Source organism: Diadema setosum, chromosome 19 (genome assembly GCF_964275005.1).
Source record: "Diadema setosum chromosome 19, eeDiaSeto1, whole genome shotgun sequence".
NCBI classification, from domain to species: domain Eukaryota; kingdom Metazoa; phylum Echinodermata; class Echinoidea; order Diadematoida; family Diadematidae; genus Diadema; species Diadema setosum.
Genome location: NC_092703.1, coordinates 26,443,427 through 26,460,880, shown reverse-complemented (window position 1 = coordinate 26,460,880; position 17,454 = coordinate 26,443,427). Strand labels below are relative to the sequence as shown.

The 17,454-nt window shown below is 39.8% G+C and overlaps 1 protein-coding gene across 1 annotated transcript in view; it reads right to left on the bottom strand.

Annotated features, from left to right (window-relative positions):
• LOC140242385 (midasin-like) overlaps positions 1–17,454 on the bottom strand; it is a 133,745-nt gene that overhangs the window by 94,531 nt on the left and 21,760 nt on the right. Inside the window, exons 11-26 of the mRNA XM_072322122.1 lie at positions 16,873–17,120; positions 14,048–14,129; positions 13,397–13,605; positions 12,389–12,601; positions 10,945–11,162; positions 10,211–10,332; positions 9,081–9,217; positions 8,646–8,750; positions 7,245–7,358; positions 6,616–6,763; positions 5,647–5,915; positions 4,526–4,704; positions 3,131–3,222; positions 2,349–2,465; positions 1,274–1,420; positions 295–439 (exon numbers count right to left, since the gene is read on the bottom strand). Coding sequence (XP_072178223.1) covers positions 295–439; positions 1,274–1,420; positions 2,349–2,465; positions 3,131–3,222; positions 4,526–4,704; positions 5,647–5,915; positions 6,616–6,763; positions 7,245–7,358; positions 8,646–8,750; positions 9,081–9,217; positions 10,211–10,332; positions 10,945–11,162; positions 12,389–12,601; positions 13,397–13,605; positions 14,048–14,129; positions 16,873–17,120 — 2,545 coding nt within the window. The remainder of the gene's footprint in view (positions 1–294; positions 440–1,273; positions 1,421–2,348; positions 2,466–3,130; positions 3,223–4,525; positions 4,705–5,646; positions 5,916–6,615; positions 6,764–7,244; positions 7,359–8,645; positions 8,751–9,080; positions 9,218–10,210; positions 10,333–10,944; positions 11,163–12,388; positions 12,602–13,396; positions 13,606–14,047; positions 14,130–16,872; positions 17,121–17,454) is intronic.

Sequence of the window (17,454 nt, the reverse complement as noted above, 5' to 3'; positions counted from 1 at the left end):
TCACATTTGTACTACCATCAACAATACCGATTTGAGGATTGGATTGGATTGGATTGGATTGGATTGGATTGGATTGGATTGGATTGGATTGGATTGGATTGGATTGGATTGGATTGGATTGGATTGGATTGGATTGGATTGGATTGGATTGGATTGGATTGGATTGGATTGGATTGGATTGGATTGGATTGGATTGGATTGGATTGGATTGGACTGGACTGGACTGGATTGGATTGGATTGGATTTATTAATCACAAGGAGCAAACAAGGAGGTTGCATTCAGCAGAATGTCACCTTCATCTGCCAGATGTTGGTTCCAGTCATAGAAACTCTGGTCCCCCTGGTTGGCGAGGCGGTATCGCTCCGCCCACCTGAACAGATCTCTCAGGGTGATGAAGCCCTGTTTGCCGGCAAAAACCCCTGAACCTTTTCTCCTCATCTGAAATATCAGAAACCAGAGGAAACACAAATGATGGCGTAATTCATAATGCAGAGCTGCACACTAACCCATTTTTTTCTACTGGTCCGACCCGTCTGTCGGACCTGTAGGTAAACAGTTTTTCCATTTTTTACAGGCCCATTCCTGAAAAAGTTACTGGTCCAACAGTGATTTTTACTGGGCAGAGACCGTTGGACCATTGCCAGTGTGCAGCATTGCATGATGTGCACAAAATTATGCATAGGCCTATTGTTTGACATAATCATCAATTTTGTCTTGAATCATTACTAGTATCGTCTTCATTCGCATCACCTCATGATCCATCATCACCTTGATGACTACCATATTCCAATAATCATGATCATTATCATCAGTATCTATAATACCATTAAAAAAATAACATCTACAGATTCCACTCAATCTCAACAACACCATCAACGCTTATTGTTGCAAGGTAGAGGGATAATTACAAAAACCAGATTGAAACAATTGTATTCTCATATCATTGCTATCATCACTGTCACCATAGTTCTAGGTAGAAGAATCATAATCCAAGGTTCCTACCTCATTATTATTTCACATCACAATGATGTGAAAGAATGATGTCAGTAGAGAACAGCCATTTACATTTGAAATAATCTGTAGCTACAGCGTACATTACACACAATACTGACTAGTGCCCACTTCAGAGAAAATATGGTAGAACAAAAAACCTTCCCATGAAGGGCATTACAATCATCGAAATGCACCATGCATGCAGCGGCCTTTTGTATCCAGCCACTGGCAGCGTGTGCCCAATTGCAGTGCATCTATCAAATTGCCTGGCGCCCTCACCTGCAATTCTAGCATGATTGCCACCATCTTGCGGCTGTAGGATGCTGGGATCTGACAGCGGTCGTGGAGTATCGTCTCCAGCTCGCAGCTGGGGATCTCGTCAAAGTGGAGCTCAATGAAGCGATTCCTGAAGGCTCTGGACAGCACCTATTACACAGATTCAGAAAATGATCATAAGAATATCTCCATACCTCAAGGTAATGATGAGAGAGAATGAATTTGTCCGAACATTCACAATCACTGTTTCACAAACAGTAGACTCAGATGTCATGACGTAAGCTGCAAAAGTCAGTTTGTTTTATTGTGATATGCTACTCTAGCATTTCAGTTTGCATACACAATTTTGTAGATTCAAAAACTCATTCTTCATTGAGCACAAATGCTTGTTGTGATTCCAGTACAATCACCAAACACATATTATGGCTTTAATATTAATAGTCACTGTTTAAACCTGTGGTGGCTCAATTTCAGAAAATGTCAAACTTTCCTGACTGAATTGTACAATGATGTTCAAATGTACATGAAAAAACTCTCAAGCACATGAAAAGTATTGAGAATTACGCTGTCACTATCAAGAAGTGAATGTGCAGATATTATTATGCTATTCAACCATTTATTAATTGGTGTATTGTAACAATACTATCTATGAGAAAATCTGAGTACGATTCAATAGTACAGTCACTCATAGACTTCTGCTTTATTTGAGGCACTTAGCATTAATGTTTCAGTCCTAATTTTTCACAGCTTCATATTCACACAATAGCAGGGGGACTCTGGTAGCATGTATGACAATGCACCATACAGATGTAGATGATTCATGCTGGAAACATTTTATAAACAGAGCCTTCAAAAGATTGCCACAACACAATTTATGTGAAGCAATGCCCACAAAGCCTGAATGATACTCTCTCATCAGCAAATTATATTTTGTTCATATACCACACAAAGAGGTATTGCCATTAGCTGAATGGAAGAGAGAAGTTCCCTCCCCCCACAGAGAGAAGACGGACAGGCGGATTCTAACACTGCATCAAGCTACACACACATGAGGGAGCCCTTTTTAGGACACACTCACCTTACGACCACCATATTGACCAGGGGGATTCTGGGTGGCAAAGAGCATGAACTTTGGATGGGCAGACACAACCTCCTGAGTCTCTGGAATGAACAGTTCACGGTTGTCATCCAGCAGCTTGATGGAATAACAAAAAAAAAAAAAAAAAGAAATAAGAAAAATATAAAATATTTTTTTTAAAGACAGATAGACAGACAGACAAATAAACAGAGAGAAATAGAAAGACAGAAATAAAGAAAGAGAGAGAGAGAGGAGAAGAAGAATTACAGTCTCTTCTGCAGTGATTGAAATACTAGCCAAGGAACATTGTTTACGTGTAGGGTGCAAAACTACCACTTTGCCACTTTGAAAACTGATGTGATGGGGGGGGGGGATTCAAAGAAGCATCAAAATTGATTAAAAATTCACACTGCATTTCCAGACGACTCTGCTTCAAGTGAACAAAAATTCATGTCCATGGTGTGGAACACCATAATGATATTTAAAATGTAGAGTCTTCGCAACGTCTCAATGCAAATTATTTGATACTGAATAGAATACCTTACTCGAGGAAACTTTATTCCCACAACAATAAACATTCCAAAGCATCCAGTCTCTCAGTTCATACAACTGTACATACACCTTTCTAACACCTTCCAGTGTTTGATCTATATTACGAGACTGGGCATACAAATCTGAAGAAAGACTGGATCTATTTCACAACTTATTTTATCATTGGCGGCACTAAACAACACACGGTATGCATAAAGTCCTTTGAGAGCAAAACATCTCAAGATACCTACCCTGTTGAGAGCCTCCAGAACGTCAGAGGGCGCCAGATTCAACTCGTCCAGGATGATCCAATGACCCCTCCTCATAGCATCCACAAGAACACCTGATTGAGCACATGACAAGCACATAAAACATCAAATTCCTAGAGACTCATATCATTTTATCCACTCTTCAACTATGCACTGCTGGCTATACACTTTACGTAGAAGACATACACTAGGGTCTACTTCTGGCACTTACACCAGCATTCTTGAAAAGACTGGCTTAAACAGGTGTCACAGAAAATTTGCTTGTTTGTGAATTGCTTGTTTGTTTGTAAAAAGTTTGTAAAGTTTGTTTGACTCTCATAAGTACATGGCATGTGAATCAGGTCTACCAATAAGGGGCAGTATTTAAATGTTTGACAGTATAACTGTCTTTTCCAGACGGGGCTTGTCTGACTTTTATGGTAATTAGAACACTAGCGCACCAAGAGTTTTATTGCAAGACAGTATCACATATTGTTGATGTTTAGATATGGCAAAAAGAGTAAGAACTAGAAATGTCGCAACAGCGACTGGTAGTAAGAATAAAACTAACATTCATCATACAGGTATATCATGTTAAATAGCATAAATGTGTTATACTACTTTGTGAGTTTTATTTCCAAATTAATGATAATAATAACTTAACTGACAAAAACACCGAGTACTGTGTTGATTACGCCTTTAAAGGACAAGTTCACCTTCATAAACATAAGGATTGAGAGAATGTAGCAATATTAGTAGAACACATCACTGAAAGTTTGAGGAAAATCGGACAATCCGTTCAAAAGTTATGAATTTTTGAAGTTTTTGTGCAGTAATCGCTGGATGAGAAGACTACTGCAGTGTGTGAATAACTTAGATGTCACATGCGTACAACAATATAAGGAAAATATAAAGAGAATTTCACAAAATTTCATCTTTTGAAAAAAGTACACATTCCCCCGACTCGTTACCGACAAATGTTATGGGTAATATTATTCCCCCTGCCTATAGAAAGAGGCAAGTCACGTGCTCTTTTATTATGCGAAAAAAGTGAAAATATGTTGAATTTTCTTTACATTTTCTTTATACTGTTGTACGCATATGACTCACAAGCTGTAGTAGTCTCCTCATCCAGCGGTTCCAACACAAAAATGTTACAAATTCATAACTTTTGCATCGATTGTCCAATTTTCCTCAAACTTTCACTGATGTGTTCTACTAATATTGTTGCATTCTCTCAATCCTTATGTTTATGAAGGTGAACTTGTCCTTTAAGAGACTAAAGCAGAATGGCGATGGGAGGTGCTGCTGACATTATGCGAGAAAAGCCTTACGTATGTTCGACTTCACAGGTCTAAACCCAGAAGTTAATGACCAAAGAAATAGTACTCAGCATACCTTCCTTGAACACCAGCTTGCCAGATTCGTCTGCCGCATAGAAGCCAATGTACTCTTGGAGGTCGGTGTGCTCGTGGTTGTTGACCCTGACGCAGTGGTTTCCAGTCAGCTGGGCAAGGTAGTTCACCAGACTCGTCTTCCCTACCGATGTTTCCCCCTGGATCAGCACGGGGAAGCGGCTGCAGGGGACAGGACACAAAACAAACAAGGGATGGATTCTTTTACTGCCCAGTCATCAAATCAGTTTGAAATCATAGCACTTTTCCACTGCAATTGTCGCTTCAAACATGAAAGAAATTTCCGCTCCTGAAGACTGGCATAAGCTTATTGAATCACTTGATTCTAGAACCTTGACATGAGATACTGAAAATGCGTATATTTCTCAGCAGTGAAAAACAAGACGTATCCAGCACTTTCAGAAAAATGAAGTATTGAAACAAAGCAGATGGCAAGCATAAAAAGACAACAGTGAAAATCTTTTTCTTCGCACAAATGAGGCAGACCATTCTAGAGCTAAATGTAAATAGGAGAAAAAACAAGAAGATAGTGTCTTTCTGTATTTTAATCCATATTTCTCTTCAACAACAAAAGTATTACCTCACTGTAATAAAGGTTTCCCTCTTGTTAGTCTTTATCAGACAAAATATAAGTACATGTATGTGCCATCACAATATGAAGCAGATTAATCCCTCACATGTAACATTTATCAATACTAATCTCAACAGAGCACCCTGGTTCATGTATAGATGAATGCAGCAGAATGCAAAACTAAATTATAATCATTACTGATTACATCGTTCAGGTCAGGCCACCATCCTCCTTTATCAAATACCAGGTGTGTACTCATTTGCCTCTTTGGAAATCTTTTGCTGGAGTCAACTATTGCAGACGATCTATATGAAGTCTCCAAATCTAGCTGGAAGTGCAGGATTTGGCACTGGCTAAAGACTACCAGTAAGTGCAGTGGTATGGGGTTGACATGTTGACAAAAATGATAGAAAATCAAAATTATTCCCTTGCACAGAGACATAGAATTACTACCACCAAAAATGGATTGTACAGTCATACAGGTAGTGGAAGGTACAACTGTATGATGGTGGGCTCACAGCACTCTTTCTTACCCTGCTGAAACAATCCTGGCGAGATCTCTGAGGTTAGCCCTCACAGCCGGAGTGATCACATAGTCCTTAGGTTGATGGGGCTCCCTCTCACCCACTGCCACCCAGTATCCCTCCACCTTGGTGTACTTGCCACCCCCCACAGGAGGTGGAATGGACTGGCCCAACAGGCTCTTCACATTGGATCGGCCAATCACATGCCTGCACACCAGCTTCTCCACTACAGGGTGGGAGGTTCGGTCGAGTTGGGTGAGAAAGCTCAGACAAAAGCTCTGTTTCAAAATTCAAAACGAAGGACAATACATACACAAGTTTTATATCTGTTTCACAATGTCACTTCAATTATCATCATTGTAACACTTTCCACATGTATGATACCAAATTATTATTCTGTGAGTTTTCCCCCTTTAATGCTGCGCAAAGAAAAGCAGAAAAATTCAAGCAAAGATTCAATGGACACTCACAGACATCCAAGCTTCCCTCATCACCTGGCCATACTTTAGTGTGAAGATGTTGGTCATTTTAATTTGCTTTTTATTCATTAGTTTTGCCAGAGAATGACCTTAGTTTACTATTATCTATCTGGGTATCCATAACAAATCAAACTGACCATGACTTTATTCCTTTGACAGAGAAGGACCCACATATATATATTTTTTTCTTATTTGTTTGGTATTTTTACTTATTTTTTAGTTTTTGGTGTGTAGCACTGTCCGAACAGCAGGTGGTAGATTTGCAGGGGAAGAGCACAACATCGATGGTGAAGGCTGCCATTACGTAAACAGGAAAATACTAATCCATGGACCCTATGGAATTGACCAGCAAGTTACAGTAGCATACACAATGCTGACAAATTTTAGATATTTGTGAGACCTAGGAGGTTATTTATGTGGACTGGTCAAATCTATACCCATCAAACTCTAGTTAATTCCAGGGGCACCCTACCCCTGCATGACACCTCCCTCCCCTTACCTCATAGAGAGACCTAGGTAGAGAGTCACACTGGTTGACTGAAGCCAGCTGCAGGGCGCGGCACAGCGTCCGAAGACTGTAGTGGGGTCGGTGACCTGTCCCATCGGTCAGTTTCTGGATGGCCTCCTTCCTCACAGACAGGTAGAATCTGAACGATAGGTTTGTGGCGGAAAAGACAGTGTAGCAACAATGCTATGAAATCTGAGTTGTTACTATCATTTCATGGCAGAGGGGAAGATATACTTGTATATGTGCAAAGTACAAACCAAGCTGAATTTTTCAATGAAGTAATCACAACATGTGTGCAGACACACATACACACAAATGAACTTGTAAACATTGTGACCCGTTACCACATAAGTCTGAGTCGTGAGAATATCTTTTTACAGTGACATTTCTTTTTCATAATTCTCTAAACTCCAAGTATTCAAATTATGGAAAATATTTAAAAAAAAAACAAAATAACAACCGCAGGCAATGGTAAAAAAAAAAAAAAAGTTTTGAAAAATTGCTATTTATGCTTCAGATGCATTTAAGGGGCTTAGATATTGATATACAATGAGTTCAAAACTGCACAATATTATACAAAATAACTGCTGTAATGCACGGTGAATGGAACAGTCACTCACTGAACAATGCCTTTCACTTGGGCCTCTGTGATGGACTGTGCTCGCAGGTAGCTCTTGGTCAGTATCTGTAGGTCACTGACCTCCTCGAGTTCGTCTACATAGAACTCTGTGAATCTTAACAGAAAAACAAAACACAAAATTTGACAATTCCAGAATTTTCTCTCTATATATTCTCTTCAAATTTTCCACAGCTCAAAACAAGGAAGAATCTTGGGAAAATGCATTTGCATCTCTTTGTTTCCTTTTACTATAAATTGACATCACCTTTTTAGGAGATATGTCCACAAAAGACATGAACCACATGCTGGACTGACAAATACAATTACACTTACACAATTACACTCGGCATACAACAAACCAGGTGAGTGATCTCAGAGCACAGCAGGGTGGCTGACAATATACCCTACAAACCAGTTTGGTGTATTTGGTTTAGAGGACTTGTAACACTGCACTTGATACAGAGTGCACACAAACTACTCATACTTAATTCCTGCACTATCCCATGAGACCTGTGTATACAGTGTACACCTGTATGCACATTTGAATTACACAAATACTTCACTTGTAACAAAAATAGAGCACTTTAATATCTCAAAGGGGTTTTTTTTTTCTTCTTTTTTTTATAACACTTATAATAATTGCATCTGAGAAAATAAACAAGGAAACACATAGGTGCATGTATGTATGTAACTGAGATTAGCTGGCATTGTGGTCAAAATGTCATTCATTTCCACTCTCTGATTACTTTAAATCCATACAGCGAGGTACTGAAAATGTTTGGAAAAATGAACACATCCCTAGCAGTCCCACTTCTCTTTTTTTTCTTTCCTTTTCATCCATCAGGAGAAAGTTCTTTTTAAAATTCAGTCATTGTCATCACCATCAAAAATCTTCAAGATCCTATGGTAAGAGGCATGTGTAGTGGTTTGTTGTTGTTATTTTAAAGAGCGAAAGAAGAGAGAGAGAGAGAGAAATGGGGCCCTATACAAATAATTTGCCCCAGACAGCACTTATAACATAAAACAAACATTATAGATCTTAAAGAGATATAAACAAGAATATTAAATGCATACCAAGTCTCCTCGAGGGAGCTCATAATTACCGTCTCCACGAGGGAGCTTATATTGTCTCCACAAAGGAGCTCATAAAGTCTCCACGAGGGAGCTCATAGTGGTTTGGCGTTTGGCGTAGAGGGAGCTCATATAGTGGTTTGGCAGAGAACGGAACAAGGGAGATGAAAGGAGAGACGATGGTAACAGCCCGTGTACAAGTCTATCTTCACAACTCAATCATCTGAGAGCCTCGCCTATTTTTGCAACCGTAAGCTAATGGAATCCACGTCCCATGCTTCACAATGATACACTGACTTTGACTGGAGCAAATTGCCGATCGAAACCTTACCTATTTCTGATCCCCGGAGGGAGCTCTTTCTTGCCGACATCAGTGGCAGGATTCATGCAAGCAAACAGACGGAAGTCTCTGTGCCTCACAACAGGCTTGGTGTCCCTGAATATAGAAAAGTCAGAAAAACCCTGAACCCACATGGAATGTCAGCTAGAAAAACAGAACAAGACAAAACAAAAACAGAATCATATTTTGCACTTCCTTACAATGGTGAAAAAGTGTATATGTTATTTGAAAGATATACCACACATTACAACAAACTATGGCTCTGATGACAATGCAATGACATCATGGTCAGCCTGGGTAAAGCACAGGGCTTGCGGAAGACGTCTTCATCAAATCAGGTTTCCACGGCAACCAACCAAGAGGAAGATAAATCAATGGAAAGCATCCTCCTCCCCACTCTTGCAGAAGAAAGGTACTTTTGCTTACCCCCTTTCCATGAGGACAAGGGACCCCTCAGTGCCTTCCAGGAGACTGCTGAGACACTCCAGGGTCTCTGCCGTGGCCAGGTTGATCTCATCCAGGAGGATCCAATCACCGGCTTTCAACGCCTTCACCAAAGTTCCCTACAGTGACGAGTTTGTCGAATAAATTCATCAATAACTCACACACAAAAAAAAGCGCACTACAGTCCTTTTGTTGCAGTATAAATAGTTTACTCAATTGCTACACTTGACAACTAAACTAAGAACAAATTCAGTTTTTATAACTAGTAGGCTTATACCATAATTATACAATGCACATATCAATCCTGCAATGCACATATCAATCCAATTTTTGTTGTTTGTAGTTTGTTTGTAGTTGTTTTTTATCTGTACACGTACATGTGTTGTATTGTTAAGCATGGCAACTACTAGCTGTGATTTCTGTTGTCAAACCCCCTTCAATATACATGAATTGCCATCACATTTAGATTTTAATTGTAATGATTTGGTGTTGAATGAAACACAAGTCATGTTATTTGAATTGGAAAAAAAAAAAATATATATATACATGTATATATATTTACAAACACATTGTGCCATCCTATCATTCTTTTTTGTCGACAAAGTGGTCTCATTATTTCTCTCTTTCTTCTGTGACAGATTCTGCTCCACCATGTCCCTCTCTCACTCTTTATCTGTCCTTCTCCTTCCATCTTTCTTCCTATACAATGTCCTTCTTTTTCCTATCCATTTCTTCCTTCCTCTTTCTCCATATCTGGGCCCTGTTTCATAAAGCTGTTCGTAAAGTTACGAACAACTTACGAGCGACTGGTGATCAGTTCTTGTGCTGAATTATGGAAATTCTGATAAGTATAGCACATCAGAAGTTATCACCAGTCGCTCGTAAGTTGTTCGTAACTTTACGAACAGCGTTATGAAACAGGGCCCTGGACCCTGGACCCTGGACCCTGTTGCACAAAAGTTGAGAATAGACCTAAATCAGAGAATCAAACGCAAGTCTCTGAATATCAAATTCTGATTGGCTGATAACTGCCTCACTATTTGGTTACCTGACTCAAGTTTGATTGCATCTTTTCATGCAACAGGCTTCTGAAGACAGTTTTATTCTCTTACCTCAATGAAGGAAAAAGCCAGAGCATTTTCAGAGTGCTGAATCTGAATGGTGAGTTGGTGTAACCTTTCACCCAGTGACCTCCACTGACCTTCAAGGACAACATCCTTTTTGCTGGCACCAGCTTGATCACACATAAAAATAGACAGTGAGAAGCACAGAATAATGTGTTTTTTCCTTACTCAAACACAAGACATCACACACTATGAACTGGATCATTTCAACAAAATACTGATGAAATGCAAATACCACAGGCTGAGTACTGAGAGGGCTTTCATCATATTAAATGTGAGTAGTCATCTATCATGGCAATCAATGCGCATTCTGCAGTAGCTCAGCAATTCAAGTTACCGTAAATAGTTCAATGTTGGCAAGAAATAATTTGAGAACGAACAAATTGTCTGAATTTTCAGAACATTCATTTGAAAGTTGTGTGTTCATTTTACTGATTAGTTTGCTCTGATATTCCACATGTTCTTAATCTCACTAAAATAAGACTCTTCCAGAAAACGGGCCATTGAGCAGTTGATCAATCCTGACCTCGAGAAGTAAATAAGGGCACTCAATTGGAGATGGTACCATTGTACTTAACAGCTAAACGTTTTGGATCAACCATGTAACATATGAATTAGAAAAAAAAAATATTTGAACCAATGCCTCAATTCCATAACTAATGTTTATTAAACAGCTTTACATTGGAAGTGCTACAAATATCCTTATAACATTATCGAGATACCTTGTTCTTTGTCATGCGACCTCTGAAAGCGCTTGCAGGCGGCCTGCTGGCTGTGGGACATGAGTTGAACCAGCTCCCTCCACCTCTGCTGAGTAAAACACTGCTGGATGTGGCTCAGGAACTGCAGGTTCTGCTTCACAGAGAAGGTGGTGCGGAAAGCGTCCTCGAACGCCTCACGCACAGGCGCCACGACCTGCCTGAGGTCAACGGGCTTGAATCTGGGAGAGCATGGTCGTCATCATTGCATCGATACATAAAAATGATGAATATCAAAAAAATGCACAGAGTCTGGTATATTTAGTAACTGCCAATGGATGGCTACCACTATGAATACAACCTGTGTTTCTCTTCCTTAGAAGCCATTTTGTAAACTGTGAGGATGTCAATATCGCTGCTTTGCCAACAATTTGAATAAATGATCATTACAGAGAAGTGGAAATATTGTGGACAGTCTCTCTAAATCTTGGAATTACAGTGTAATAGGTGCTTTCACTCCCTTCTGAAATACAATGTATAAGCACTTATGCTGCACACTCAAAAAAAAAAAACAGAAAAGAAAAAGAATACATCTTAACCCTAAAAGGGCCGAGGTGGGGGGGGGGGCGAAATCCGCCCCCCCCCCCCTCGACGTTGCGCGCTATAATTCTGTAACACGAGAAGGCCTCGTCGCGAGGCTTCTTGACTTTATTTGTTCAAGTCTCGCGCAACTTTTGAGACCAGATTTGCAACGTCCGCGCATACTTTTGCGAAGCCACGCCCATTTTTGTAACAGAATGTCGCCCCAAAACGGGCACAATTTTGTGATTTTGTGATTCTGAGCATAGCCAAAAAAGCCCGGCCCCTTTAGGGTTAAACCTTTTCTAGGAAAAAAAAAAGTAGAGACTACTGTAGAAAGGTAGGGACTAAATATTGGCTATCAGTCACTTGAGGTTCTAAGTTACAGTGTGTGCTTTCTGGTGGCTTAAACATTGCTACTTTGTGAGTTGATGATGCCTATTAGATTTGGTGTGCTAAAGCTAAAACACAGTTCTCAGAAAGGCTTAAAATTCATCTTCCACCATTTGGAATTTGCTTGCAAGAAAGTTGAAAGGCTCTACCACGAAACTTGTCTGGCTTATGTGATTTGCCAGGATAATGAGCTTTCTTGGAGAATTTTGAGATAAAAAGTGTGAAATAATAAATGTCAGTGTACCCTCCTTTTATTCACACAGCACCCTCCCTGTTCACCCTAAATTGTTTTTGCAGTATTATCTCACACATTTCTTATGAATAGATATCCATTTTAGAGCAAAAACCTCCAGTTTCCTGAAACTATGTTTTCCTTTTAAAGTATTTTCATTATGGACAAATTTGTGGGTACAAGGAAGAAGCATTAAACCAGTGTCACTAGTCAACAATAACAGTGAGACAGAGAAAAACACAAAGTATTGCAAGCTCAGCATACCCTCCCAGGAGATCCGTGCTGTCACTCTGCTGGTTCATGTTGATGACCCTTAACCTCTGACCCAGAAGGTCGGCCAGGTACTGCACCGTCGAGGTCTTTCCAGTGCCTGTCTCCCCGACCAGCAGCACAGGCTCGTTGTGGGAGATGCAGCAGGCGATTCTCTCCACTAGGACGGCTGCCGGTCGGGTGAAGGCAAACTTGGATGAGCGAGGCCTGCAAAAAGGGAGAATTACATAAGTCCTGTAAAAGTGGAAATTTTCAGTGGCTGAGAATTTTTGCACATTTTGCATAACATGAAACTAGTGCAAAAATAAAAGCCTGCCAATTCATCGCTAATCATATAAAAAAGTAATATCATTTTTTTATCTTTGATTTGAAGGTAGGTATATTGGACAGATAAATTTACTAAAAGGTAATCTGTAGTTTTCTTTTCGTTTGGTAGTCCTGCAGCATGAGTAAAATTACTGTTATAATGCAGACCAGTTATTGTTTACAGTGCTATGTGATGCCAAACCTCTTCACCATCACGGCAGTGGTGAGCTGTTTGAATTGCTCACTCGGTCAGTGTGACTGTTTGCAAAAAAACAACAACAAAGAAACAAACAAACTAACTAACAAACTTCATCTTACCCAGCCTGGCTCATAAAATTACTTGAGCACGAAATTTCCACTTTTACAGTATTCCTGTAACTCCATAAGAACTTCTAGGTCTGAAGTGCTTCTGTAAAGCCTTACATGTATATGGAAATGTCACCAGGATGTCTTCCAAAAGATATATCCAGATTCAAGTACCCCCACAAGATCATCTATAGATGATCTGGTTGATAATTTCAGTGTGCATTCACTGAATAAAATGTTGCGGTATGTGCTGGTGCTAGTGTTAGTGTCAGTGCAAGGCTGTATATTAATCTTGTGGGATGTCGTCCTGTTATTTCCACTGTAGGAATACTTCAGGAAAAGACAAAAGACAATAGTTGTGAGGCAACAATCATGTTGTATTTAACTCACATCTTTCGCGACATGCTGTCCCTCTCTTTCCGTTGCAGTTTCGCCCTCCCTGCTGTGATGGTAGAGTCCAGATCTTTGACCTCTGGCTTGTAGGTCATGCAGTAGAACCTTGCCTTCTCGCGTGTGATGTTGACCTGACCTCCTATCACCTCGGCAACTGTGGCACGCATCTCGGGAGTGGTGAGGGACCCACAGAAACAGTCTAATGCCTTTTAAAACAAAAATATTATATGTACCAAATCTCATGTATTACAAGTAAATGGCAACATGTATCTTTATTGATAATGATCCCTATGTACAGCCCTTCAAATTTGATTGGCAGGGGTATGATAATGATGAGAATGATTATGCATTGCTGTCTAGGACATTCAACATAAACAGATCAACCACAATTATCTTTCATCTTCATTTCAGATCACATCCTGTCAGCTTCTTCAGTCTCTATTTTTATCAAAAATACAAATCCCCCATGCATTTACAGCAAACATCGTAACAGAATGCGATGTTTCTCCCACTATAATGCAGGGCATTCAGGCAGCGGTTATTTGCCTAGAACTCCTATCATTTCCCAGACAGTGAAATTTCCACACCTGCAAATTAGCAGACACTTGGGTTCATTGCACACACTGCTTGTTCTAATTTGATACATACCTCCAGGAAAACTCTATTGGCTGTGTGGGATGAGTTGGCTTCAAAATCTGTGACTATCCTTTCACACCACTTGATCAAATCTCTGGGAAATCAAACAAAAAAACAAAACAAAACAAAAATCATGTATCAGTTATGCCAGATATTTCTCAAGAATAATAATCAGGAACTGACAACTGTGAGACAATTTTGCAAGTGGTTGAATTCCTGATCAAGAACCATACTGATGGAATGAAAGAGAAGTAATATCACTTTTCACTGGAAAAGTTATGGATTTAAAACTTTACGCATTTGTGCTGAGAAAAGCAATATTTGTGATTTCTTAGTTTCAGAAATATCCATCTTAATCTACTTTACAGAAAAACACAGCAAAGTACACTGCTCATACAGTAACAAGCACCCACTGAAGAGGATCACATCTCGACTGAACCAAATAATCAACTTTCTAGTTTTGATTTTGTTGTGGCACAGCCTGTCATGTCACATGCTTTCACACAATTTTACATACAACATAGAAAGGATTTGGCATTGGTGTACATCCACAAACACACATGCCTTTGTAAAAGACCTTCATTGCATTACATTCCCTCATAATCAGTGTGTGAGAGTACTCGCAGAAAAAAAAAAACGAAAAAATCTGAAGTGCATGAAATTCTGAACATTTCAATGCATAACAGAACTCAACTGGAATAAAAGACAGTCTGAAACGTGGGTTTTGGGGAAAAAAAAATCTGAAATCAGATTAAACTCTTAACTCTCACATCCCTGCATAACTGATTTCTTCAACTGGCACCTCTACTGCTTCTCTATCGGTACCAATCAAGACATGAAAAGGACAATGGCAGCATGAAAATGTCCTGAACATTTCCAAAGAGATGGCCCATTCCTTTTGGAAACATCCAATAATACATATTTTGTGCAGAAAACCCGCAATGGGAGCATATAGATTGGGAGCATAAATATATCTAGGGCAATCATGTATACTCGAGTTGGACTCGGTCAACGACCTCCTGACCACTAGACAGGCATCATATCCACTAGACTGCCAAGCTTCCGCCCGATAGCCAGTAATGATTCTGATCCCTTTACTACAGCAGCTTGTACTGAGCAACTGCCATCATTGGCTATCGGGCAGAACTCGGTAGTCTAGTGGGTCTGTCTAGTAATCAGGAGGTCATTGATTCAAGTCCCAATCCTGAGTACCAGTATGTGTGCCCATGATTTTTATCATGGATCTACAAAAAACACTGAATAATCACTGTTTATTTATGTTGATGAAGGGCAATTTGTCAATCTGTTGTAATAAAAACAACTTGAGGCAAAAATCATTAATTTCAATGAAAACTTGAAGGCAAGGGATTAAAAGGATGGTATAATTTTGGTTAATATTGAGATTTAGATATTAACTTAAAGATAATAAAAAGTTTTGGTACCTCAAAAGCCTCAAAAGCTTCCCTGAATTTCCTTGTCTTGGTTTGTGTTTCAGGTTAAAGTACGTTGTCTGTGAGAATTACTCGCCCCAAAGTGCTCTCATGTCTTAGTAATCATGCAATAATGGTTTCGTACCAGAGCCGACGCTGTACAGCGTCGATAAATATTGTACGAAACCACTGACTGCGACCAGCAGCGTGCAGCCCATTGTACGCATAGCTAACTGCGAACAGCAGCCCCATACGCATAGCGTAATGGGGCTTCGCATTGTAGCATTCAGAATCATGACAGAATTAGTATCGCGGGTAAATGTCAACTTAAAATCCAAAAATTTCTTCGATTTGAAGACTTACCAGTTAAGTTGAAGTATTGAAAACAGGCTTCGAACAACGTTTGGTTCTGCCAATAGTCCCTTTCTGTTCGAATTGATGACTGAATGTGACTCGGTCGAGAGGACCTTGGGAGAGCTACATGTACATACACTGGATACCATGGCCAGCGCATGCGCACACAAACATCTTATCCGTTCATGGATTTGAAATTTGTGTGCATGTGATGTGTTCGCATGCACTGGCTGTAGTATTCAGTGTACTGTATGTACATGTAGCTCTCCTAAGGTCCTGTCGACCGAGTCACATTCAGTCATCAATTCGAACAGAAAGGGACTATAGGCAGAACCAAACGTTGCTCGAAGCCTGTTTTCAACACTTCAAGTTAATTGGTAAGTCTTCAAATTGAAGAATTCATGGGATTTTAAGTTGACATTTACCCTGCGATACTAAATCTGTCATGATCATGAATGCTACAATGAGAAGCCCGATTACGCAATGCGTATGGGACTGCTGGTCGCTATGCGTATGGGGCTGCTGATCGCAGTTAATTGCATGATTACTAAGACATGAGAGCACTTTGGGGCGAGTAAGTCTCACAATGTTAGTTATATGAAAGGTACTTTAACCTGAAACACAAACTAAGACAAGGAAATTCAAGGACACTTTTGAGGTACCAAAACTTTTTATTATCTTTAAACTAATAAGAAACCACTTATTTAGATATATCAAAGAGCATACAATTCTAAGATGAATTCAATATATATATGAGATGAAAAACCATTTCAAAATGGCTGAGCTATCCAGAGACAAAAATGTCCTAATAAAAAGTAGGATCTACTTTTTACTAGGCCCTCCATTTGTTTTACTTCGTTTTTGGATATCTCGGCCATTTCAAAACCAATTTCGATCAATGTTTAATTGTCCTAGAACTGTATGCTCTTTGATATGAGTAGTTTCTAATCATCTCACAAAACTTTTACACCAGAATCCCCATCTCAACCAAAACTATATCATCCCTTTAAAGTCAGCAGCTGAAGAGGAGGAAAAATTCCTCCTCCTCCATACCTGGTAGACACAAGTCTCATGCCGTGAGAAACCAGGTCCAGCTGAGATCTGCTCCGTTCGTCGAGATCGCTGGTACTACTCCTGTCGTTGCTTCCACTGGTGCTGGCGCCCTCTGATGTTTCCGAGCAGCCCTCCTGCCCCGAGTGGGGGGCGTCCAGCCACGCCTGGTGTCTGGCGGTCAGCAGGCAGTAAATGTTGAGCAGCTTGCTGGTCACTGTGGTCAGTTTTGGGTACAGGTCAGTGATGACCTGAAATAGCAGGTGAATGAATGGTGGTGGCACAAGTGTTAAAAATGTGATAATTGGCAAAACATGGCAAACTTTGAAATAACACTGAAATCTAAAGATAATTTGATATATGCACAATCAACTGCATTCACCTATTGTAGTATTCATTTCTGATTGGACAATTTGGAATAGCAGAATAGCTGGACTGATTAATCAATTGCTCACTTCATAGATACTGTATACAAAATAAGGGTTGCAGAAAAACATATTTAATGCACACAAGTTCAGAGTGCTACAGTATTCTGCCTTAAGGATAAGGTGAACTAGAAATGTCGCTATGGCGACTGATGCCTCC